Below are 26,944 nucleotides of genomic sequence, written 5' to 3' on the forward strand. Positions count from 1 at the left end.
ATATAGGAAATTCTAGAGAAGTACTGTTCTGTACCAATATGAATAAAGCACTGGGGCTGAGATAGAAACTTCCTTTTTCCAATAACCTCTCATTTAACTCCTGCTCACTCCTTTACTCTCCCCTTCCCATACACTTCTATGGTGAGGTGTAATCCTACACATCTGTGACTCCTCAATTTTCAGGTTTTATATTCTTAATATTAATAAATGCAGATTATTCATAAAAAGTAATCCAGATTACTTATGACACGGAATTTGTTGTTTGACCTTGCAGCACTTCTGAAGATGTCGGAACCTTTTAATGTGGATGTCAAGAACGGTCTGTCCTTCAGTGGCTCGGTGGACGACATGTTTGGCTATACTGTGCAGCAATTTGAAAATGAAGAAGGGAAATGGTAAATGACATGAAGTCTTAGTGTTTTTAGCGTTATGACCATCAAATTCTCAGTTTTGCTTCCTGGAGATGAGGAAACAGAGCAATGTTGTGGTTTATTATTCTTTTTTAAATATTGTTATCTAGTAACACTCTGTAATTTATATGTCACCTTCCCTTAAAGAGGACATCTCACCACCTCCACCAATTCTAGCTCTTAGCATCTGTTCATAGTTGCCGCTCTACTGATTACAGCACAGTTGGAATTTTCTCCCCACCATTCCTGAGCAACAAGTGCAGGTAGTTTTGGTGCCTGATGTATTACTTAAGCACTGTAATGTTAGAAGGGCGGTGTCAGGCAGGGGAATACAAGACAGCTTCAGACTCAATGGGAGCTGAGCTATAGCTTTGAGCTATAGGCAGTGGCGTAACTAGGAATGGCGGGGCCCCGAGGCAAACTTTTGACAATGCCCCCCCGACCGACACCGACGACCTCGACCAAACCCTCCTACGCATTCCTGCGCACTCTATTATTCCCCATAGTGGCCCCTTCACACAGTATTATCCCCCCTAATGGCCCCTGCACACAGTACTATGCCCCATAGTAGCCCCTGCACACAGTATTATGCCCCCATAGTGGCCCCAGTACACAGTATTATACCCCATAGTGACCCCTTCACACAGTATTATGTCCCATAGTGGCCCCTGCACACAGTATTATCCCCCATAGTGGTCCCTGCACACAGTATTATCCCCCATAGTGGCCCCTGCACACAGTATTATGCCCCATAGTGGCCCCTGCACACAGTATTATGCCCCATAGTGGCCCCTGCACACAGTATTATGCCCCATAGTGGCCGCTGCACACAGTATTATTCCCCATAGTGGCCCCTGCACACAGTATTATTCCCCATAGTGGCCCCTGCACATAGTATTATTCCCTATAGTGGCCCCTGCACACAGTATTATCCCCCATAGTGGCCCCTGCACACAGTATTATCCCCCATAGTGGCCCCTGCACACAGTATTACCCCCCCATAGTGGCCCCTGCACACAGTATTATGCCCCATAGTGGCCCCTGCACACAGTATTATTCCCCATAGTGGCCCCTGCACACAGTATTATCCCCCATAGTGGCCCCTGCACACAGTATTATCCCCCATAGTGGCCCCTGCACACAGTATTATTCCCCATAGTGGCCCCTGCACACAGTATTATCCCCCATAGTGGCCCCTGCACACAGTATTATGCCCCATAGTGGCCCCTGCACACAGTATTATTCCCCATAGTGGCCCCTGCACACAGTATTATCCCCCATAGTGGCCCCTGCACACAGTATTATCCCCCATAGTGGCCCCTGCACACAGTATTACCCCCCCATAGTGGCCCTTGCACACAGTACTATTCCCCATAGTGGCCCTTGCACACAGTATTATTCCCCATAGTGGCTCCTGCACACAGTATTATCCCCCATAGTGGCCCCTGCACACAGTATTATGCCCCATAGTGGCCCCTGCACACAGTATTATTCCCCATAGTGGCCCCTGCACACAGTATTATCCCCCATAGTGGCCCCTGCACACAGTATTATCCCCCATAGTGGCCCCTGCACACAGTATTACCCCCCCATAGTGGCCCTTGCACACAGTATTATTCCCCATAGTGGCCCTTGCACACAGTATTATTCCCCATAGTGGCTCCTGCACACAGTATTATCCCCCATAGTGGGCCCTGCACACAGTATTATGCCCCATAGTGACCCCAGTACACAGTATTACACCCCATAGTGGCCCCTGCACACAGTATCATCCCCCATAGTGGCCCCTGCACACAGTACTATTCCCCATAGTGGCCCCTGCACACAGTATTATTCCCCATAGTGGCCCCTGCACACAGTATTATTCCCCATATTGGCCCCTGCACACAGTATTATCCCCCATAGTGGCCCCTGCACACAGTATTATCCCCCATAGTGGCCCCTGCACACAGTACTATTCCCCATAGTGGCCCCTGCACACAGTATTATGTCCCATAGTGGCCCCTGCACACAGTATTATGTCCCATAGTGGCCCCAGCACACAGTATTATCCCCAATAGTGGCCCCTGCACACAGTATTGTACCCCATAGTGGCCCCTGCACACAGTATTATCCCCAATAGTGGCCCCTGCACACAGTATCATCCCCCATAGTGGCCCCTGCACACAGTATTATCCCCAATAGTGGCCCCTGCACACAGTATTATCCCCCATAGTGACCCCTGCACACAGTATTATGTCCCATGGTGGCCCCTGCACACAGTAGTATGTCCCTTAGTGGCCCCTGCACACAGTATTATGTCCCTTAGTGGACCCTGCACACAGTATTATGTCTCACTGTGGACACCCATAAACAATTATTATACTCTGGGGTCTTTTCAGACGCCAGAGTATAATAATCGGACACCCAGGGGGAGAAAAACATAAAAAAACTCTGTTACTCACCTATCTCCCGTCTCCAACGCTGTCGGCCTCCGAAGTAGTCGATCTTCAATGACGTCAGACGTCACATGACCCGGGACGCAGGCCGGGGTCATGAGATGTCAGACGACTAGGCTGAAGTTTGCACGGATTGTGGAGAGGTAAGTAACAGTGTTTTTTATGTTTCTTACCTCTCCCGGTCCGCCAATCATTATACTCGGTGGTCTGAAAAGACCCCCTGAGTATAATGATAGCAGCGGTAGCAGCTGTCGCCGGGCCCCTATTGTCCTGGGCTCTGTGGCAGCTGCCTCTGCTGCTATGGCGGTAGTTACACCACTGGCTATAGGCCAAATACAGCCTTTAGCCATAGAGTTGAAAGGTCAAATGCTACTCCATTTATTAAGCCTGGCACTCTGTATTCCAGTCTTAATGAAGTCCCCAACAGGAATGAAATGCACCGGGATTATTAGGAGCATCAAATCTCTTAATAATTCAGGTGCACTCCTGTGCGCCAGGATTGAAATCTATGCAAAATCTTGAACTGGAGTACATTTCAGGTATAGGTAACACCAACTTTCTGGCATGAGTTATAGTAAATCTGTCTCCCCCTGCTTCGCTCACTTTCATAACAGTTGTAAGTGGGGTGCAGAAGGAGCAATGTTTGACATGTTTGGTGCAAGAAAAGTGCCATGCATCAAAGATGCGCCAAATTTACACCAGAAAACTGTTGTAGATGGGTTAGTAAAATCTGCCCATTGTATGAACTCGCCAAAGAATTCGTCAGGGAAATTCTGCAGTGTTCCAGATCCAAAACCACTTAAAATATATTATTTTGCATTCCTCCATATTAAGGGTCCTCATCGGCTCACCACTGGAGGGTCAACCAGCACGAAGAACAGGAGATGTCTATAAATGTGCAGCCAATGGGAAGTCAAAGTGCACAAAGGTGAATCTGCCAAGTAAGTGAATATTTACGAAGAATAATTCCAAAACTTAGCAAACAGATCCCATTTTATTTGACTTTTATTAATTTATTAATGAGCGTTTAATGCAAGCCTCCTCATTTTAGGAAGTCAAAGGTAATGGAAACACATTCCCATTAATAAAATTATAATTTTTTAATATTCTTTAGAGCAGTCATGTCAAACATTGTAGGCTACTCTATGTAGCCTGCAATAGAAATGCCGGATTTTTGCGATGCATGGAATTAGTGATCAGTCCCCTAGGCCCTAGCCATTAGCTGCTGTGTGCGGCCCTCGCAACAACCTCTTGTTACTCATGTGGCCCTCGGGGTACCCTGAGTATGACATGCCTGCTTTAGAGTATTCTTTGCAGGCAATGACTGCCTGACATCTGGGACACATGGACATCACCAAACACCGGGTTTCATGCTCTCTGATGCTTTCACAGGCCTTTACTGCAGTGTCACTTCTTTGTGGGTCTTTTTGCCTTAAAGGGGCTCTATCATCAAAATTCAGCCCTATGAGCCCCACATATGCCTGAATAGCCTTTAAAATGGCTATTCAGGCACCGCTAATGGTATTTTAAAAGCTCCCTCCCCCTTCGGAGCGCTACTATGCACACTTCGGCGCAATTTTTGTTGTAGTTCTAAGGGGAACTGAGCATACTGAGCATGCGCAGTATGCTCAGTTCCTCTTAGAACTACATGAGCGTACTGCACATGCGCAGTATGGTCACAAACTTCCATTGACAAAAATGGCGCCAGAGCTTGCTCTGGAGGGAGCTCTACTGCGCACGCGCATGATTTGGATGAAACCAGCCGGAAGAAACGAAGATGGTGGCGAGAAAGCAAGAGCCCAGGAGGACATCGCTGGAAGAAGACACCAGGGGAAGGCGGGCCGGAAGATGATGTCCACCAGTGCACAAACCGCCCACTGTGCACAGTAAGTATAATTTGCATATATGTTTTTACCATGTTAGTTTAAAACGGGGAGGGGCTTATAAAATACCATTAGCGGTGCCTGAATAGCCTCATAGGGCTGAATTTTGATGATAGATCCTCTTTAAGTTTTGTCTTAAGCAAGTGAAAGGCATACTCAGTGGATTGATTCGACCATTGCTGAATATTACCCTTCCTTACCTGGGTTGCCATTGTCCATCTGTACTGTGATGTGCCATCCAATCTACCTTGCTGAATTTGGGTCAATCTGAGCAGAGAGTATATCGCTGTACTCTTCAGAATCCATCCAGATGCTTCAGTCATCTGTCACATCAGCAATAATCACTAATGACCCATTGCCATTGGAAGCCATACATGCCCAGGCCATCACACGGCCTCCACCATGTTTTACAGAGAACGTGGTCTGCTTTGGATAAGTTATTCCAAGCCTTCAATAAAATCTGATGTTTTGGCTACTCCTTAACGTTTCTACTAAAAAGTAATACAAAATTCTTTGTTTTTTAATTCTATATCAAGTAGATAATCTGGAGTAGAGATCCATTTACTTTGGAGTGTTACTTCTGTCATATATTTTTTAGAATCTACGACCATTGCAAATGTCACAGAGGTAAAAGAGAACATGACTATGGGGTCCACATTGGTCACCAATCCTAAAGGCGGTTTTATGGTAAGGAAATTGTAGCAAGCAATTATTACTATATTGGTGGGGTTACTACATATTGCTGGGATATGTCTAAATTTATTGATCATAGAGGTCTGATGTTGGGTCCCCCACTGATCCATAGAACAAAGAGAGTACAGTGTTTGTGCTGAGCATAATCCCATTTTACTTATATATTGGGTTGTTATTAAGTTCATGCAGCATCTTGGACTCTAGATTTTAAGGACACGTTGATCCAGGGTTTTATACTGACTGCCACATTTGGAGTCGGGAAGGAATTTTTTCCCCTGAAATGGGGCAATTGGCATGAGCCTCATGGGGTTTTTGCCTTCCCCTGGATCAACACTGTAGGGATTGTAGGGTTATAGGTTGGACTTGATGGACTAATGTCTTTATCCAACCTCATCTACTATGTAACTATGTAATCTACAATACAAACCCTTAAGTACTGAGAGCCTAAGTTGTCTAAGAACCATAGTGGTGGCTCATTGGTTTCTTTCTTATGGACTGGGGCTCTTTTCTGGCATGCCATATACAGTATGGATATATGGCCATTATGACATCTGGTGGAAATCTATGAAGTAGCATGGTCTCTCCCCAAGGAGTGACGATATCCCCCTAACCCTGTCTAAGCCTCTCACCTCTACCAGGTTAGTCTTCTCTACACCGGGCTGACGAGATGCAATAACATTGAAATGGCTGTCCTCGGTTGAGAGACTATACCTGGTAATAATCCCAGCATCATTGCAAAACAAAGGCCTCTTGGAAGGTCGAGCATGATGTTAAAGGGAGCAGCCTCTATTGGGCTATGTCACTGAGATTCTGTCTTCCTAATTACATCAGGGAAGACAGGCTTGCACATTCCAGTGAGCGCCATCTATTGGTTTGCAACACTGAGGCACCTGACTTCCTAATTACATCATGGAAGACAGATTTGCACATTCTTCCCATGGCTCTTGCAAAGTGGAGTGCTAAAGGCTTAATAAGTCTCCAAACACCTATATGGTGGTCTCTCCCCAAAGAGTGACAATATCCCCCTAACGAGATTCCATTTAGTCATCTATCTGAACATCCGCCATGTAATATCATACTGAATGGGAATAGTGACCATCAGCTGGTCACCACAACATAGTGTTATGGTCATCACATAGTTTATGGAGCTGTCTGCTTCCTACTCTATACACTATGCACATGTGGCAGCTACAGCAGCTGATCGGTGGGGGTGCCGAGTATCTTGAGGAGTAGGAAAGTTGATGAAATAAAAAAAAATACAAACAATACTCACCTGTTTAATCTACCCATGCTCCAGCGCCTCCACTCCAGTAGTCCGCAATGGTCTTCATTTACCTGTTCTATAGTGATGAGGTCACATACAATGACTAAGGGAGTGTATTCTTCATCCCGAAACGCATAAGCTAGTTTCAGTTTTTATTTCTATAGATCCAATTATTTGTATATGCTTTTAAATATATGTAGTAAAAGTTACATTTTATTTATTTTTTGTGCTGGAGAATTGTCCTTTTCCTACATACGTCATATACAATACGTCTACTTCTGTGACCAGTCACTACGCTCTGTGGTCTTGTCTCATACATGTTAGCATGCCCTCTTAGGTAAGCAATTGACTGCATGTGCATGTATGCTGTGTCATCCCCCCAAGAAAGTCAACAATGACCAACGGGTCTGGAGCCAAGAGGGTTTGAACAAGTGGCTATTAGAGATGAGCAAGTACTGTTCGGATCAGCCGATCCGAACAGCACGCTCGCATAGAAATGAATGGACGTAGCCGGCACGCGGGTGGTTAAGCGGCCAGCTGCCGTCAAAGCGGAAGTACCAGGTGCATCCATTCATTTCTATGGAGCGTGCTGTTCGGATCGGCTGATCCGAACAGTACTCGCTCATCTCTAGTGGCTATCGCGTTTTTATCTCATCAACTTTCCCGCTTAAGTCATTGTTGTAAAATCTCTTTAAATTAAATTTTGTCACAATATCGTTCATTCTCTGTAGAAAGTCCTACTGTTAATAGACCATAGGCTGTGACTGTCTGGGCTGATAGGAAACCACAAAATTCTGATAATTTGTAATACAAGGAAAATACTGGATACATGATTGACTTGTCCAATTCTTCCGTAGGCTTGTGGCCCTCTCTATGCATACAGGTGCGGGAGTTTGCACTACACGACTGGAATTTGTTCTAATGTCAGCTCTAGTTTTCAAGTTCTGAACTCAATTGCTCCTGGAGTACAAGGTATGGCTCACCTTATTGTAAGGTATTATCACTAAAGGTGTGTTCACATCTCTGTTGAGGTTTCCATCGATTTGTCAATGGAACAGAGAAATTGGAAATCCCAACAGTGATAGATCTAGCGTATGTTGGACAAAAGAGAATCCTGATGGACTCTATTGGCTATGATTGAGAATCCTCTCTGACCTGTGTGAACATAGCTTCTTTGTGAACATAGCCTAAAATCCTAGAAGATCTTCTCAACTATAAATTATGTCTTTCCAGAATGCATCACCCAACTGGACCTGGTGCTAGTTCTTGATGGATCCAACAGTGTATACCCTTGGGTCAGCGTGACTGAATTTTTGCAAAAATTATTTCAAAAAATGACAATACATCCGACGCAAACACAGGTAACTATATCTGACATATATCTCAACCTTCATATCGTAGCAGCCACATGGCCTGAGAAGCTCACTCTCAGATCATTAAGAGAGTAAGAGCACCGGCCACGATATTACTATATCCAAGCCATTGATAAGGTGATCAAAGATTATTAACCATTTGAGAAACAGATTTTTTATCACATTTTTGAAATTTGTGACAGAATATAACGTGTCTTATGCTAGGTTCACACCAGCGCTTGAGTTTCCGATCTTTGGGTCCACTTGGGGACCCGAAGAATGGAAACTAGGGTTGAGCTGATCTCGATTTTGAAATCCGATTTCTGATTATTTTTCATTCGAACCCGATCTCGATCCCAATTCCGATCCCAATGCAAGTCAATGGGATTTTTTTACTAATCGGAGATCGGATTTTAAAAACAATCCTATTCACTATACAGCATGGAATCTAACAATTGAACGCTTTGTTAGAATCTACGCTGTGTAGTGATTTTTTTAAATCACTAAGTAGCTAGAGAATTTTTTTTAATCCTCTGGCTACTTAGTCCCCCCTGGTGTCCACTAACCTGCAGAGATGGCTGGTCCGGTGCCCGGTGTTCTCGTTCTTCTTTGCCTCGCTGCCCCCTGCCTCCCAGGTTAGGAGAGTGTGGGCGGGTTAGGAGAGTGTGGGCGGGTACTGGGAGGGGAGACATCATGTCCCGCCCACACTCTCCTAATCCACAAGCCCCGCCTTCTTCCTAGCTCTTTAACACTAACATGGTAGGCGGGGGCAGCAAGGTGAAGAAGAACGAGAACACCGGGCACCGGACCAGCCATCTCTGCAGGTAAGTAGCTACTAGAGATGTTAGTTTAGTCTCCCATTAAAATGAATGGACGCAGCCGGCACACTGGGGTTAAGGCTGTGTGCCGGCTGCTTCCATTCATTCTTATGGAACCGCAGCAGAGCCTTCACACTGAGTATACATTCTGCTTAGAATGAGTGGAGCGTATACTCAGTGTGAAGGCTAACATTGTTAGCTTTTCCCACAATGCTTGGCCAGTAGTAAAGCATTGTTGGAAATAATTACCGATCTCGATCCCACCTAAAAAGATCGTGTTCGGAATTCCGATCTCAATCGTGAAATTTTCTCGATCGCCGATCGGAATACGATCTTTTCCGAACACGATCGCTCAACCCTAACGGAAACCCAGTCCGCTTAAAAAGTTGTTATCTAAGGTACCATATAGGCTATAATGGGGTCCACCCAAAAAATGAGAAAAAAGAGACTTTTGAAGGACTTTTCTCTGCATTTTTCAAGTGGAATGGAGGACGGAATCCCAAATATAAACCAAGCGATGGTGGGAACCCAGCCTTACCTTAGAGGTGTACTTCTTTTTTGGGCACAGCAGTGGGCTTCTCCTATAATTATAAGAGGAGTTAGACATCACTTCGCTGGTCAATTTTTTTAATCTTTCGCTTCTGGAGATAGTTTCATGACTTTCTTATTATTGTAGGTTTCAATAGTTCAATATGGGGAAAACGTTACTCACGAGTTTAACCTGAATACACATTCCTCGACGGAAAGTGTTCTGCAAGCAGCAAGCAAGATAAAACAGAGAGGAGGTTCTTTGACGTTGACTGCTCTTGGTATTGACACTGCAAGGTACGTGTACTAGGATTGAAAATAAAAAAAATGTAATTTGAATTGTTTTTATATATTTTTTGAAACACTATAAGCATAAGGGATCAACATTGCTGTTACTGTTCTAATTAAAAAAAAAAAAAAAAAAATATATATATATATATATATATATATATATATATATATATATATATATATATAAAAAAACTCAAATTCTGTAGTAGTCTGCTCTATACAAGTTCTCGCCCGATTTGGCTAAAATTTGGCACGCCCCCTCTCCACCCACAGGAGCAGAATACTGCGCATGTTACATCTCGCTAGCGTCCCCCCGTCATGAGATTGGGGCCCCTAAATTTAGGCCCTATACATATAATGGGGAAAAGTGAAAGCAAACACCACGCACAAATACCACAATGCCACCTCATAAATACCACACGCACGGACCACACACGCATACTCACACACAACTACCGCACACATGGACACTTACTCTGTGCACGCAGAAACACATGGATCACACACGCACATACACGCATACATATACACGGACCACACATGTGCATGCACATACGCATACATACATATGGATCACACGCATGCACACACACGTGCATATACACAAACATATACACGGACCACACACGTGCATGCACACGCATACATACACATGGATCACACACATGTACACGCATGTATGCACTGACAAAACATGTCTGGTATCCTTAGTGGCTGCTTACACACTACAGTATTCTTCACGAGCCTCTAGGCCATGGATTTGGCAGTTCCATAGACCTCTTTGTTCACAAAGCTGTGAATTTTACAGGCTCCATAGAAGTCTATGGAGATGTAGAATCCATGACCCGGAGACTGTAGTGTTACTGTAGTGTGCAAGCAGCCTTACTGAGAAGCAATATTGGTCAGGCGAAAACTACTTCATAGAAAGATTGTCATTATTGCTTACTATACAGGGAGCTCTCAGCACTGAAGCCCTACTATAGATAGTTGTGTAACTGGAAACCAATTTTACTCTCTTGTCCGTGAACCACTTATATATTACACTGGAGGGAGGGGCGAAGGGCTGCACTATGTTGGTAATTGGATGTAAATCAGTGGCATAAATAGAAATGAAATAGAACTTTTGACATGCCCCCCCCCCCCACGCTGAAGACCCCGACCGACCCACCCATATTCCTGTGCGCACTATTATACCCCATAGTGGCCCCTGCACACAGTATTATGCCCCATAGTGGCCCCTGCACACAGTATTATACCCCATAGTGGCCCCTGCACACAGTATTATCCCCCATAGTGGCCTCTGCACACAGTATTATGTCCCATAGTGGCCCCTGCACACAGTATTATCCCCCAAAGTAGCCCCTGCACACAGTATTATGCCCTATAGTGGCCCCTGAACACAGTATTATGCGCCATAGTGGCCCATGCACACGGCATTATACGTCATAGTGGCCCCTTCACCCAGTATTATGCCCTACTGTGGACACCCATGAACAAATATTATAGTATGGGGGCTTTTCAGAACCCAGAGCATAATAATCAGAGACCCAGGAGGGATACAAACATAAAAAAAACACTGTTACTTACCTATCCCTGGCTTTCTGGCTGATGGCGGCCATCTTCAATGATGTCCAGGACGTCACGTGACACGGGGGGGCGTGCGTCACAACACAAAGGACGCAGGCCCGGGTCATGTGAAGTCGGGGATGTCACACAAGTAGGTCCAAAGCCTGCCCGGAGAGGTAAGTAACACAGTTTTTTTATGTTCCCTTACCTCTCCTGGGCCTCCGGTCATTATACTCGGCGGTCTTTTCAGACCCTCGAGTATAATAATACTGTTTGTGGGGCCCGCTGTGTCACTTACCGATCCTGGCCGCTGTCAGGATCAGTAAGTAAATAGGGCCTGTTACTGTCTGGAGTAACTCCAGCCAGTAACGGCCTATTAAAAAAAAAAATGCAGCGGTAGTGGCTGTCGCCGGGCCCCCTAATGTCCTGGGTCCTGTGGTAGCTGCTTGTGCTGCTACCCCAGTAGTTACACCCCTAGTGTTAATGTTTTATATGTTTGTATAAGGTGCATAAATTTTAATTTTTTATAAAAAATTGTTCAAAAAATAGTTGTAATAGTTTATACTACATAATATGTATTGAATATGTAAAATCAATAAAAATGTTGAAATGAAAAAAAAAAGTTGTTCACATCAATGTTACGACAAATTAGTAAAATGCCGTAATAATAAAAAATTAAAGTGTAAAAAACTTTACTGTAGCTCTGAAAATGTCAATTTCAGTGTGATACTAAAAATTTTACATTAGCTAGCACAACCAATAACTTAACATATTTTTCACGAGCGAAGCTGCAGGTATTCTACTAGTAATGTTATATTTTATACCAGGCACAATGTCTGTATCTGAAGACGACTTGGGTTAGTTAGAGTTAGGTAGAACCTAGAATTATCTATAACTACATGCGGAGGAACAAGGAGCTGCACAATTCACAGGAGTGCAAGTAGATATGTCTACATGAGGAAGCCTGGTCACAAGTCGCTGCGTCATTCTTGGGATGGAACCAAAAAACCACGAAAGGCGGTAGATTTCCTGTCGATGGGTTGTTGATGGGTTGAGGTTCCAGAGACAGCAGGTAGTCAGGAAGTTCCTAGTGAAGAAGTGAAATTAGATTTGCTGTTCTGGTGTACAGACCTCATGTGTTTGTTAATAACTAGAGATGAGCGAACACTAAAATGTTCGAGGTTCGAAATTCGATTCGAACAGCCGCTCAATGTTCGTGTGTTCGAACGGGTTTCGAACCCCATTATAGTCTATGGGGAACAGATACTCGTTAAGGGGGAAACCCAAATCCGTGTCTGGAGGGTCACCAAGTCCACTATGACACCCCAGGAAATGATGCCAACACCTCTGGAATGACACTGGGACAGCAGGGGAAGCATGTCTGGGGGCATCTAACACACCAAAGACCCTCTATTACCCCAACATCACAGCCTAACAACTACACACTTTACACATTCAAAAAAACCTCTATCAAAGTGGGAAAATACCTGGAAACCTTCTTTACTCCCCAAATGGATGGACACAAACCCCAATTTAAGCTCAACAAACAGTAACAACCACCCCTTTAAATCACGTTCCCCATGACAACCACAAATGGAATAGGCAATGGGAATTCCAAAAGCCCTCACCCTTAACTGTCATTTTGAGTGTGTGTGTGTGTGTGTGTGTGTGTGTGTGTGATGTGGTAAGACCTTCCAAAATTCACTTTTCTAGCCCTTAACATGAGCCCTTCCAAACAAAGTTACATGACCTTAAGCTGAGCTACCAGCAGAGATTGAGGCCCTTGGCATGAGTAGAGCCTTGCACCAGCAGTGTTTTTGGCACTTAGGGTGAGTTGAGCCTTGTACCAGCGTGTGTCCCTTAACATCAGGCGGGCCCTAAGTTCTGCGCTTTGCACAAAAGTTCCACATTAACTAGGCTGAATGGTACAAAGATTAGTAGGCCCGAGAACCAGGAACAGGTCTTGCAATGGCTGTCGGATAACGCTTAAAGCACATTGTCCACCAGCCAGGCAGCCTCTACCTCCTCTTACCCAACAGTCTTGTCCTCCTTCCACCCAAAATTCCCAATCTTCCCAGAACAATAACCCCAACTGTCCCTGCTCCCCAGAGCTGTTCTCCCTTCCTTTGACTGTACCGCAACCTGCCCCTCCATTTCGCGATTCCACGGACCTAACAGACGAGTATCTGTGTCCAGATGCTCAAACACTAGAGTCTCCTCCATTCCATCTCCGGTCGATTTGGTGGCGGATGACCAGCAACCCACCCTCATCGACGCCGATGAGACGCAGTTGCTGTCAGGGCAGCCAGTTGACATGCGCATTGTGCAGGAGGAGGATGCGAGACAGGAGTTGGAAGAGGAGGTGGTGGACGACGAGGACACCGACCCCACCTGGACAAGGCGGATGTCGAGCTGGGAAAGTAGTGTGGATGTTGAGGCAGGTGCAGCACCAAAAAGGGTAGCTAGAGGCAGAGACATGTCCAGAGGCAGAGGTCAGCTGCTTTGCCGAAGCCAGGCCAGACCCGGAATGTCCGAAGATGTTCCCTTTTGTACCCAGCCCAGAAAAACTCCCCCATCGAGGGCACGTTTCTTGAAGGTGTAGAGTTTTTTCAAGGAATGCGCCGAGGACAGATATAGTGTCGTCTACACAATTTGCCTCTCGAAATCGAGTAGGGGCCCTGAGAAGAGCAACCTGTCCACCACTTCAATGCACCGTCATTTGGAATCCAAGCAATGGAATCAGTGGCAGGCAGCAACGGCAGGACAAACGTCGCCCGACGTTCATGCCACTGCCTCTGCTCACAGTGCTGGCGATGCACTCCAGAGGACGAGCCAGGACATCACTTCATCTGCCTCCGCCACTTTGTTGACTTCTCCCTCATCCTCCCCTGTTTCTGTCTTATCTCCTTCTCCTGCACCATCAAAGGCACCATCAGGCACTTCTTTACAACAACCCACCATCTCTCAGACATTGGAGCGCCGGCAGAAATACACCGCTAACCACCCACCCACGCAAGCCTAGAACGCCAACATCGCTAAACTGCTGGCCCAGGAGAGGTTGGCGTTCCGGCTTGTTGAAACTCCCACCTTCCCGGACCTGATGGCAACTGTGGCACCTCACTATGCCGTCCCTAGCCGTCTCAACTTCTCCCGGTGTGGCGTCCCCGCCTTGCACCAGCACGTGTCACTCAACATCAGGTGGGCCCTTAGTTCCGCGCTTTGCTGCAAGGTCCACTTGACCACCGACACTTGGACAAGCGCCTGTGGTCAGGGATGCTGCAGTGCTTATCTTTAATGACAGGCAGGGTGAATGTGGTGGAGTCTGTTCCACGGGTGCAAACTGGGGTGGCCTATCTCCTCTCCCAGGCCAAAATTCATGGCAGGAGTAGACTGAAACCCTACGACGCTGCAACCTCCACCACAGCTACTAGCGGCAAACGCTAAAACACTGGTGTGGGGAGACGTCAGCAGGCGGTGCTGAAGCTCATCAGCTTGGGGGACAGACAGCACAGTGCCTCCGAGGTCAGGGATGCCATCCTGGCTGAGATGGCATTTTTTTTTCCCTGCTACACCTGGGGCCTGGCATTTTTACGCCTGTGATAATGGCTGGAACCTGGTAGAGGCTCTGGAGCTTGCCAGCCTCCAACACGTTCCATGTTTGGCCCACGTCTAACCTAGTGGTGCAAAGTTTTTTAAAAACATACCCAAATGTACCGAAGCTACTGTTGAAAATGCGGCGCTTGTGCGCCCACTTTTGCAAGTGCACAGGAGTCGCTGCTAGCCTAAAAACACTCTAGCAAGGCCTACATCTGTCCAAACACAGGCTGTTGTCCGTCATTCACACACGCTGAAACGCTACAATACCATATCTTGAGCAGGGTGTGTGAGCTGCACAGACCTTTGATGGAGTTCCATCTACAAAACCCAAGGGTTCCTCAAAGTCAGCTCCCAAAGTTTCTGCACCATGAGTTTCCAGGGGTGGCAGAGTTATGGCTAGGGGCAGAGGCATGGATAGGGATGATGTCTAGGGGCAAAAGCAGTGTGGATGTGGAGGCAAGCTAAGCAGGAAAAACTGGGGGTACAAGCTAAGGCATGGACTGGGGTGATGTCTAGGGGCAAAAGCAGTGTGGATGTGGAGGCAAGCTAAGGCATGGACTGGGGTGATGTCTAGGGGCAAAAGCAGTGTGGATGTGGAGGCAAGCTAAGCAGGAAAAACTGGGGGTACAAGCTAAGGCATGGACTGGGGTGATGTCTAGGGGCAAAAGCAGTGTGGATGTGGAGGCAAGCAAAGCAGGGAAAATGGTGGCTAGAGGCAAAGGGATGTCCATAGGCAGCAAGGGCAAAGATGCAAAACTCTCCCGTTTCAAGAATTTTCCTGACTTGTCTCCCCACAAAACATTCCTGGGAGGAGGGCTGAAACACCACCCTCCTCCTCCTCCGCTGTTAGATTGACCCCAGCTACGAGCTGAAAACGCTGCAACACTGGTGTGGGGAGACATCAGCAGGCTGGGCTGAAGCTCATCAGCTTGGGAGACGGACAGCACACTGCCTCTGAGGTCAGGGATGCCATCCTGGATGAGATGGCAATTTGTTTATCCCCGCTGCCCCTGGGGCCAGGCTTTTTTGTCTTGTTGGAGGGCTCTGGAGCTTGCCAGCCTCCAACACGTTCCATGCCTGGCCCACGTGTTCAATGTAGTGGTGCAATGATTTTTAAAAACATACCCCAAATTAGCTGAGCTAAGGGTGAAAGTGCGGCACTTGGACACCCACTTTCCCAAGTCTACAGTACCTGGAACTAGCCGCAATACACTCCAGCAAGGCCTACATCTGCCTGAAGCACCTACTGTTGTGCGAGGTCACCACACGCTCTAACCCTAGATACCGTATGTTCAGCAGGGTGTGTGAGCAGCAGAGACCTTTGATGGAGTACCAGCTACAAAACCCAAGGGTTCCTCAGAGTCAGCTCCCTCACTTTCTGCACCATGAGTTTCCATGGGTGGCAGACTTATGGCTAGAGGCACAGGCATGGATAGGGGTGATGTGTAGAGGCAAAAGCAGTGTGGATGTGGAGGCAAGCTAAGCAGCAAAAACTGGGGGTACAAGCAGCCGGTGGCATCATCACTGACAAGCACAGCTGTCTGTCAGCTGACAGGCTGACTTTCACCAAAATGAACAGACAATGGATAGACTCATCATATACATGTCAGTTACATGACAAATTTAGTGCAATTTGCAAGTCCAAGATGGTTTGGAGATCTGCGGAGAGGAATCTCACCACCTCTTGCGGGTGCCATCATTTGGAAGGCAAGCCCTGGGCTCAGTGGGTGAGAGCAAGCGCAGGATAATCGTCGTTTGGCCTGGCGGCCACTGCCTCTCCCACTGTTGACAGGGCTGGCGCTGCAGTCCAGACCAGCAGCCAGGACACCTCCACATCTGCCTCTGACACTTTGGGGAGTTCACCCTCATCCTCACCTTTTCCTGCCATTTCTCCTTTTGCCCGCGCCATCATGCGCCTCTTCCCAGCAACTCCCCATCTCCCAAGCCTTTCATTTCATGCTAAAGTACAGCGCAACCCACCCACATGCCCAAGGCTTCAACGGCCTCATCTCAAGAAATCTGGCCCAGGAGATGTTGGAATCCCGGCTGGGGGACACTCTGCCCTTTTTGGGCAGAGTGTCGACTGCGCCACCGCACTGTGCCGTCCACACCAGCACTTTCCCCCAAACATGAGGCGGTCCCTAAATTCAGCGCTTAGCCCTAAAGTTCCATGTGACCAGTTACGAATGGACAAGTGCATGCGGACAGGGACGCTACCTTTCAATTTGGGCACAGTGGTTGAATGTAGTTGAGGCGTGGACCGGGTCGCAAAATGTGGTGGCCTGACTTGTCTCCCCACACAACATTCCTGGGAGGAGGGCTGAAACACCACCCTCCTCCGCTGTTAAATTGACCCCAGCTACGAGCTGGAAACGCTGCAACACTGGTGTGGGGAGACGTCAGCGGGCCGTGCTGAAGCTCATCAGCTCGGGGGCCAGACAGCACACTGCCTACAAAGTGAGTCATGCCATCCTCGATGAGACGGCAATGTGGTTTTTGCCACTGCACCTGGGCCCAGGCATGTTGTCATGTGTGATAATGGCCGTAACCTGGGATTGGCTCTGTAGCTTGGCAGCCTGCAACATATTCCATGCCTGGGCCACGTTTTTAACTCATTGCTGCTAATCTTTTGAAAAAGGTACCCCAATGTTCCTGAGCTACTGGTGAAAGTGTGGCGCTTGTGCGGATAGTTTTTAAAGTCTATAGTTGCCGCTGCTAGCCTCTATGCACTCCTACAACGCCTGTACCTGCTGGAACAACGGCTGTTGTGCGAAGTCTCCACACTGCTGGCACTAAACATATCATGTGTTGAGCAGAGTGTGTGAGCAGCACAGACCTTTGATGTAGTTCCAACTCCAAAACCCTCGGGTTCGTCAAAGTCAACTCCCTCAGTTGCTCAACCATGAGTGGCCATGGGTGGCAGACTTATGTGAAATCCCATCCCATCCATTGCACTGGACACGAAACATTAGCATGCGCTCAGCACAACTTCGGATATGGCAGCTGCGTTAAGCAGGGTGCAGGGTACAACACAGACCAGGCCCGAGCACCAGGAACAGGTGTTAGAAATACTGCAGCATCTGCCATTTCCTTCCAATTTTGGGGTTTTGGACCCGCCACCGACTTGTCTGGACCTAAGTGGGGATCATGAGACACAGTTGCCATCAAGGCAAGCTGTGGTCATGTGCGGTTTGCAGTAAGGGGGCAGTGCGCAATTGGAAGAGGAGTTGGTGGATGACGAGGCCACCGACCCCACATGGACAGGGGTGATGTCTAGGGGCTAAAGCAGTGTAGATGTGAAGGGAAGCTAAATCAAAAAAAAACCTGGGTAGAAGCAAAGGCATAAACTGGGGTGACTGAAACCCTACGACGCTGCAACCTCCACCACAGCTACTAGCGGCAAACGCTAAAACACTGGCGTGGGGAGACGTCAGCAGGCGGTGCTGAAGCTCATCAGCTTGGGGGACAGACAGCACAGTGCCTCCGAGGTCAGGGATGCCATCCTGGCTGAGATGGCATTTTTTTTTCCCTGCTACACCTGGGGCCTGGCATTTTTGCGCCTGTGATAATGGCTGGAACCTGGTAGCAGATCTGGAGCTTGCCAGACTCAAACACGGTCCACGCATGGCCCACGTTTTCCAACTTGTTGGTGCCATGTTTCTTTGAAACCTACACCATTGTGCCTGATATACAGGTCAAAGTGGGGCCATTTTCGTAAGTGAGAACTAGCCTCTGCTAGGCAGAAAACATTCAGAGCACACTCCTCTCATCTTCGCACCGTTGGCTGGCGGAGGAAGACGAGGGGGTTGGAGTGGCATCTGATGTCCCTATCCCACACGAGGCTAGAGGGTGCACTTCAGTGCATCCCATTGCTTCACCACAAATGGTGTGAAGGGGAGTGGAAAATGGAGGAAATGGAGAGTGACCCTTACAGTTGGGGCCAGCAAAGGCATGCCAAGTAACACACTGGCACACATGGCTGACTTCATCTTGGGTTGCTTTTCAACACATATTTCACATCATGAAGAACAAATAATACTGGATTTTTACAAGCCTCGAACCCCGGTCTAGGTCTAATGTCTGTTCCTTTCTTATATTAGGGGAGAGGGAAAAAAAATTACTTCAGTGATACGTTTAGCGTACATAGACTGACTATTAATGTGTATCCCACTTAGTGTTGTTAGGGTTACACACCGTCACAACCTGGCTAAAGCTTCTATAGCTGTTAATAAAGTCAACATAACTTTACGGTATCCAAAAAGACAGCTGGTACCGACAGAGAGCAAGACAAATGTCAACCAAAGCTGTGAGCTCTGAACACCCACAGTGACTTTGGCGTCATCATCATTATAAGGGAGCGGGTGGTAATAAATAACTTGGCAGTGCCTAAAACCCAAAAAGCTTATACAACTATATTTACATTAAGATACACAAATGACACTTTTCAGTAGCATGTCATGAGACAAGCTGATAAGCTCTTCCTTTGTGCAGTGCTATTTGAAAGTTAAACGCTGCCTTTATTTTAATTCTGGAGAAGGTGCAGACATTAGATTTAGAACATGTTGTCTTCATTGTCCAAATCCTCTATATAGGTAACGTGTTTTTCGGGCCGAGCTGTCTGGGAACGAGCTGGTGCAGCACTGACAACCTGGGTGAATATGGCAAGAGCCTGAGATGTAGGGTGAATGAATCCCCAAATTATTTGTGGAATTCCCAGTGAGACAATGGCACTATCTACCAGTAGCAAAAATTGTGGGTGCACGTAACCCCCATATATTCTCTGAATTCCCAGTCAGACAATGACACTATATACCAGTAGCAAAAATTGTGGGTGCACGTAACCCCAATATATTCTTTGAATTCCCAGTGAGACAATGGCACTGTATAGCAGTAGCAAAAATTGTGGGTGCACGTAACCCCCATATATTCTTTGAATTCCCAGTCAGACAATGGCACTGTATAGCAGTAGCAAAAATTGTGGGTGCACGTAACCCCCATATATTCTTTGAATTCCCAGTCAGACAATGGCACTATATACCAGTAGTAAAAATTGTGGGTGCACATAACCCCAATATATTCTTTGAATTCCCAGTGAGACAATGGCACTATATACCAGTAGTAAAAACTGTGGGTGCACATAACCCCAATATATTCTTTGAATTCCCAGTGAGACAATGGCACTGTATAGCAGTAGCAAAAATTGTGGGTGCACTTAACCCCAATATATTCTTTGAATTCCCAGTCAGACAATGGCACTATATACCAGTAGTAAAAATTGTGGGTGCACATAACCCCAATATATTCTTTGAATTCCCAGTGAGACAATGGCACTATATACCAGTAGTAAAAATTGTGGGTGCACATAACCCCAATATATTCTTTGAATTCCCAGTGAGACAATGGCACTGTATAGCAGTAGCAAAAATTATGGGTGCACGTAACCCCCATATATTCTTTGAATTCCCAGTCAGACAATGGCACTATATACCAGTAGTAAAAATTGTGGGTGCACATAACCCCAATATATTCTTTGAATTCCCAGTGAGACAATGGCACTGTATAGCAGTAGCAAAAATTGTGGGTGCACATAACCCCCATATATTCTTTGAATTCCCAGTGAGACAATGGCACTGTATAGCAGTAGCAAAAATTGTGGGTGCACGTAACCCCCATATATTCTTTGAATTCCCAGTCAGACAATGGCACTGTATACCAGTAGTAAAAATTGTGGGTGCACATAACCCCAATATAATCTTTGAATTCCCAGTGAGACAATGGCACTGTATAGCAGTAGCAAAAATTGTGGGTGCACATAACCCCCATATATTCTTTGAATTCCCAGTCAGACAATGGCACTATATACCAGTAGCAAAAATAGTGGGTGTATATAGCCCCAATTCTATTGCTAGGGGACTTGCAGGGTATTTCTGAGGTGAAGGTGGGGGGGCACACCGTTGGAACGGGGATTTGGGGTGTATATATGGGGTATACGGGAATACACTGTCAGTGTGTTCCATTCAGGATCCTGGGAAAGCTGGGTTGCGGCGATTGAGCCCGTCAGTGCCATGTTACACTGACAAGCTTCTCCCTGGAATTTAGCTCTTACAAGAGCTGTTGGTTGTCTTCTCCTTCCTATCCTAGCCTGTCCCTGCCTACCCAGAATCTAACCCCTAGCTAGCTGGACGGAAACCTCCGTCCCCGGTGAATTGCAAGCTCAGAATGACGCGAAGCTGGGCGTCGCTGTTCTTTTAAATTAGAGGTCACATGTTTTCGGCAGCCAATGGGTTTTGCCTACTTTTTTCAACGTCACCGGTGTCGTAGTTCCTGTCCCACCTACCCTGTGCTGTTATTGGAGCAAAAAAGGCGCCAGGGAAGGTGGGAGGGGAATCGAGTAATGGCGCACTTTACCACGCGGTGTTCGATTTGATTCGAACATGCCGAACAGCCTAATATCCGATCGAACATGAGTTCGATAGAACACTGTTCGCTCATCTCTATTAATAACATCAGCCCTCTGTTTATTAAGACTGGAGTGAAAAACTTCAGTCATAACAAATTCCCCTAGTCCTTCTCCCCTAATAATTAGATTTAAGAGTGTTGTTCAGGCTTACAAATTAATGAACTACCCTAACCTGTTTCCTAGTCATAGTCCCAAGAATAGTCATGGATCGATGGTTGTAGTGCTGAAACACTAACATGCAGAAACAGTAACATAGTCAAGAACAGAGACAAGGTCCATAACCAGGAGAATGGTCCAGGTGGTCATGGCTATGGGAGCTTAGTCTGGACACAGGAGTAGAACAACAGGTACCAAGTAAGTAATGTAAAGGGCAAAGTAGGAGGATATACAAGGATGAGGCCAAGGTTAGGGTCAATGAGGAATCAAAGAGTCAGGATCAGAGTGACAATTTAGAGAAAAAGGAGGTAGGCAAAGATAAATACCTTAGTCAGCAGGTGAGATGGAAAGGCTAGTGTCGCTTAAATAGGCGGCCAGGACTGACATTATCCTGTTGTAGTGCAGAAACACTAACGTGCTGAAACAGTAACATAGTCAGGAACACAGCCAAGGACCATAACCAGGAGAATGGTCATGGTGGTAATGACTATGGGAGCTTAGTCTGGACACAGGAGAAGAACAACAGGTACTAAATACAGTAAATAATGGAAAGGGCAAGGCAGGAGGTATATTCAGGAACAAGGCTGAGGTCAAGGTCAGAGTCAATGAAGAATCAGAATCAGGGTCAGAGTGACAATTTAAAGAAAAAGGAGGTAGGCAAAGATAAATACCTTAGTCAGCAGGTGAGATGGAAAGGCTGGTTTCCCCCTTAAATAGGCGGCCAGGACTGACATCATCGCATTGGTTATGCAATTTGAGCAATCATGACAGGGAAGTTATTGCCATGTCCAGCAGGATTTTGCTGCCAAAGAGTGAAAAGCATGGTGTCAATGAGACAAGGCCAGCAGGTAGATTTGCACCTTTGCATTTACAAGGATCCTTCCACCTTGTCCATTTTTCGCATTTTAATATTTTTTACGTGCACCTGACAATATTTTGGCACCCAGGAGATAACATGACTGAAGGGGTAAGGAGAAGCTGCATCGGGGAGGCAGGGGTGGTAATAAACTGTCCCTGCTTTCACTCTCTATCAATGGCTTCCGGTTCCTGCAGCATGATCGTGTGCAGCTACTCAACTCTGCAAGGGTGGACAAGTATCTCCTTTGCAAAGTTAAGTAGCCATTGTCCAGACATATATAGTCAATGGGTGGTCAGAAACTGGTTAATTTCTCCCTATAGGGCTCATAAACTCATTGTTTGTTGTGGGGAAAGTGGTGTAAAAATCATATCATGGACCCTACAACTGCCCTGAAGACATATCCGAATATGGAAACATTACATCCCACCAGCACCCGGTGAATTATGATGCTTGCTGTCTGTCCTGTCATCATGGAATGCAAAGACCGCTAAATGGAATTATATTCAGATTTTAGGGATGAGGCTTAGCAGACTGGAGCGTGACATATTTAGGTTACTAAGCAATATATACTGTCTAGTGGAAAGTTCTAAGCCCCTGAAACAAACTGTAGGAAGAAATACCATAAATGAATCCTCACTGTAACGTTCGGACCACTTCAGATTTTCAAGATCGCCTTGACTAAAAGCAAAAAAGAAAACCTAACCCTCCTTGAGTATAAAGAACAAGATGAAGTTGCAACTCTGTTACCATCATTGACGTCAGTAACAGTCACAAGTATTGAGTTGATCTTGAGTTTACGTAGATTCTCTCCGAATTCATTTTGCTATATAGGCTTAGTCTAACTAGATTCGCCCAAAAAAGTTACGGCTTTCAGAAGGCCTTAATAAAAAAAAAATGGCCACGTCCTTAATTCTCCAGAACCTGTAGGTTCTACTGAATTTTAGAGGCTTATATTCAAAATAATCATCTCCCTGGCAACTGAGGAAAAGTTCCGAATATTGTAAAGTTTAATAAGACTTTTTTTGTTTCAGACATTTACTTAAGAACAAAGCAGCGCGTCCTTCAGGATGTGGTTTTGGCTTAAAGATATATGAGAAACCTCAAAGACGTAGGAAGGCGGCTTCAGTTAACTTTGCAGACGTTCTACAATTTTTAAGGAGTTTATTAGTGATTTAGTTACTCGGGTTAGTCAGATCCACAGGTATCAGATTCTGCAATTATTTCCATGCCACTCACAATAAAGGGGTACACTCCGGACCTCATATTCACCTGCCTCTGCTCTCTATCCAACCTTGCAAACTCTCCGACCACACTCTCTGACCACAACTTAGTAGCATTCCCCCAAAACCAACACACCCCTGCATGAACCTTAAACACCTGGGCATTCGCACACTCTCTGAGTCTCTTCTAGCACTCGCAGACCTATCCTCATTCCAGGATACAGTTGCTGCTGCTGCCTTCTATAATACTACCATTACTTCAGCCCTCGACTTTGTGGCCCCTTTAACCCACTCAAGAACCCGACCGATCTACAGACAACCCTAGCCCATGGTCCTGATAAAATAATTGTGACGTGATTCACGGTTTACAGAACGCCTCTGGAAGAAAAACCACTATCAGGAGGACTTCACCAGATATAAAGAGGCAGTACTCAAGTTCAAGAATGCACTCACCTTTGTAAAACCCGTCTACTTCACCACACTCATATCTTCCCTATCCCGCAACCCCAAACAGCTATTCACTACCTTCAATTTCCTTCTCCATCCTCCTGTGCCCCCTCCGACATCACTTATCTCAGCTAAAGATGTCACCTCTTATTTCAAAACCAAAATTGACACCATCAGAGACAGTCTCACCCTACACCCCCGACAACCATTCTACCCAACGTACTTCATCGTTAATCTATTTCTCCACCATCACTGATGAAAAACTCTCCACCCTAATTTTAAAATCCCACCTCACCTCCTGCGCGCTTGACCTGATCCAGGCGCATCTCATCCCCAACCTCACCGAAGTCTTTTCTCCTGCCCTAACCCATCTCTTCAACTTATCTCTTACCAGGAGATTCTTCCCTTCTGCCTTTAAACACGCTACTTTCACACGTATCCTTAAGAAACCATCCGTCATCCTAGCCAGCCAACTATCGACCCATATCACTGCTCCCGTAAACCTCAAAAGTGCTTGAACAACATGTCCGCTCTGAACTATCCCCCTATCTCTCATGCAACGTACTCTTTGACAGATTACAGTCAGGCTTCAGACCCCATAGCTCCACAGAAACTGCACCAACTAAAGTCACGGACCACCCAGTAGCTTCCATGCTTTAGTAGGCAAATTCCAGATATGGACCAACCTTGTAAAATTTGTTTAATTAAAATTCTAGTATAATACTCTGAGGTCTTTTCATACCCCAGACAATAATAAGCGGAGGTCCAGGGAAGGTGCGGAAACATAGTAAATAGAGATGAGCGAACAGTAAAATGTTCGAGATTCGATATTCGTTTTGAGTAGCCCCTCAATATTCGACTACTCGAATCGAATATCAAACCCTATTATAGTCTATGGGGGGAAAATGCTCGTTTCAGGGGTAGGCAACGTTCGAACAAATTATACTTACCAAGTCCACGAGTGAGGGTCGGGCTGGATCCTCCGAGACGTCTTCTCCGTGTGCGTCCCCGCGGCGTCTTCCGGCTCTGAATTCACTCTGCCAGGCATCGGGCCTGGGCAGAGCCGATTGCGCATGGCCGCACTACAAGCGGGTATGCGCAGTCGGCTCTGCCCAGGCCCGATACCTGGCAGAGTGAATTCAGAGCCGGAAGACGCCGCGGGGAAGCTGCACGGAGAAGACTTCTAAAGGTAGGAGAAGAACCAGCGTTGATTGACTGACTTTATAGCATTCGGCCAATCAATGCTGGTTCTGCATCGAACTTTTCCATTCGAATAGCGAGTGGTACTCGATCGAGTACGAGTATTTCAAATACCGTAGTATTCGATCGAATACCTACTCGATCAAATACTACTCGCTCATCTCTAATAGTAAACACTATTCACCTTGCCTCACCTCTTTTGGACTCTCGTGGTGTCCCTTTTGGTGATCTTCCAGCCTCCTTGGTGACATCAGGTTTTCCCGGGGCACTGTTGAGTTCCAATCACATAACCAACCAGTTTGCTCATCTACAGCAACTACTTTGTGACCTAGTTACCTATATACATGTCTTGGTTAGGAAATCTGTCCAAATGGGTCAAGTGGCAAATCTGATATTTCTCTCACCTTGATATCATGTAACGTCCAGGACACTTGGAGCTCTCAACATCAAGTCTGACTGATTATCATTTACTGAATATTTCAGAAAAGAAGCATTTAGTGAAGACAGAGGTGCCCGGAGAGGTGTCAAGAAAGTCATGGTGGTTGTAACAGATGGAGAATCTCACGATGGTTATCGCCTGAAAAACGTGACTGATGAGTGTGAACGGGATGGGATAGAAACCTACGCCATTGCTGTGAGTATTTTACACCTTTAGATGGAAAAAATGTAATGGCTTCACTAAACTGTAGGACTAGATACTTCACAAGAACCCAAAATGTCCTTCTGACAGGTTGTTCTACCAATACATCGTATAACTGCTCTACTGAGTAGACTTGTTGCCTGATGGCCACAATAGTTTGGGATACACTGTGAATCATGGACTCATACAATACATTATTTGTAATCAATAACTCCTTGATATGTAGCAGACATACCTTGATGTTGAGTTTCATTAGGATAGGCTATTAATATTAGACACCTCCATGGTCTAGATTGCACCAGGTCACCCTAGTTTTTCACCGGAAACAGCGCCATACATTTTATTTTGCAGTGGATGTGCCTGGTATTAGGGCTCCGAGTCATTCACTTGCAAATCAATGGAGAGGTGGCCACACATGTACGTGTCCTCATTGATTCAACCCTATAGGCATCATGGAAACACATAGACATAGACCTCTGTACTCTTATTCCAAAACGGAATTCTTCATTACATACATGTCATTGTAGATTCTGGGAAGCTACAACCGAGGTAACATAAGCACAGAGAAGCTGGTCAATGAGATACTGTCCATTGCTAGTGAGCCAAAGGAGAAACACTTCTTCAACGTCTCCGAAGAACTGGCTCTGTCAACCATTGTGGAGTCACTGGGAGAAAGGATCTTTGCTCTAGAAGGTAACATTAGCCATCTATCTATCTATCTATCTATCTATCTATCTATCTATCTATCTCCTATCTATCTATCTATCTATCTATCTATCTATCCATCTATCTTCTATCTATCTATTTATCATATTTCTATCTATCTATCTATCTATCTATCTATCTCCTATCTATCTATCTATCTATCTATCCATCTATCTATCCATCTATCTTCTATCTATCTATTTATCATATTTCTATCTATCTCCTATCTATCTATCTCCTATCTATCTATCTATCTATCTATCCATCTATCTATCTTCTATCTATCTATTTATCATATTTCTATCTATCTATCTCCTATCTATCTATCTATCTATCTATCTATCTCCTATCTATCTATCTATCTATCTATCTATCTATCTATCTATATATCTATCCATCTATCTATCCATCTATCTT

The 26,944-nt window shown here is 45.9% G+C and overlaps 1 protein-coding gene across 1 annotated transcript in view; it reads left to right on the plus strand.

Moving 5' to 3' along the window:
* Positions 1–243: 243 nt before the first annotated feature.
* Positions 244–26,944, plus strand: part of ITGA1 (integrin subunit alpha 1) — an 81,251-nt gene continuing 54,550 nt past the window's right edge. Inside the window, exons 1-8 of the mRNA XM_075268598.1 lie at positions 244–395; positions 3,683–3,789; positions 5,330–5,418; positions 7,546–7,660; positions 7,922–8,049; positions 9,535–9,683; positions 25,666–25,816; positions 26,350–26,515. Coding sequence (XP_075124699.1) covers positions 244–395; positions 3,683–3,789; positions 5,330–5,418; positions 7,546–7,660; positions 7,922–8,049; positions 9,535–9,683; positions 25,666–25,816; positions 26,350–26,515 — 1,057 coding nt within the window. The remainder of the gene's footprint in view (positions 396–3,682; positions 3,790–5,329; positions 5,419–7,545; positions 7,661–7,921; positions 8,050–9,534; positions 9,684–25,665; positions 25,817–26,349; positions 26,516–26,944) is intronic.

The sequence above is a fragment of the Leptodactylus fuscus genome, chromosome 1, assembly GCF_031893055.1.
Source record: "Leptodactylus fuscus isolate aLepFus1 chromosome 1, aLepFus1.hap2, whole genome shotgun sequence".
Lineage (NCBI taxonomy): Eukaryota > Metazoa > Chordata > Amphibia > Anura > Leptodactylidae > Leptodactylus > Leptodactylus fuscus.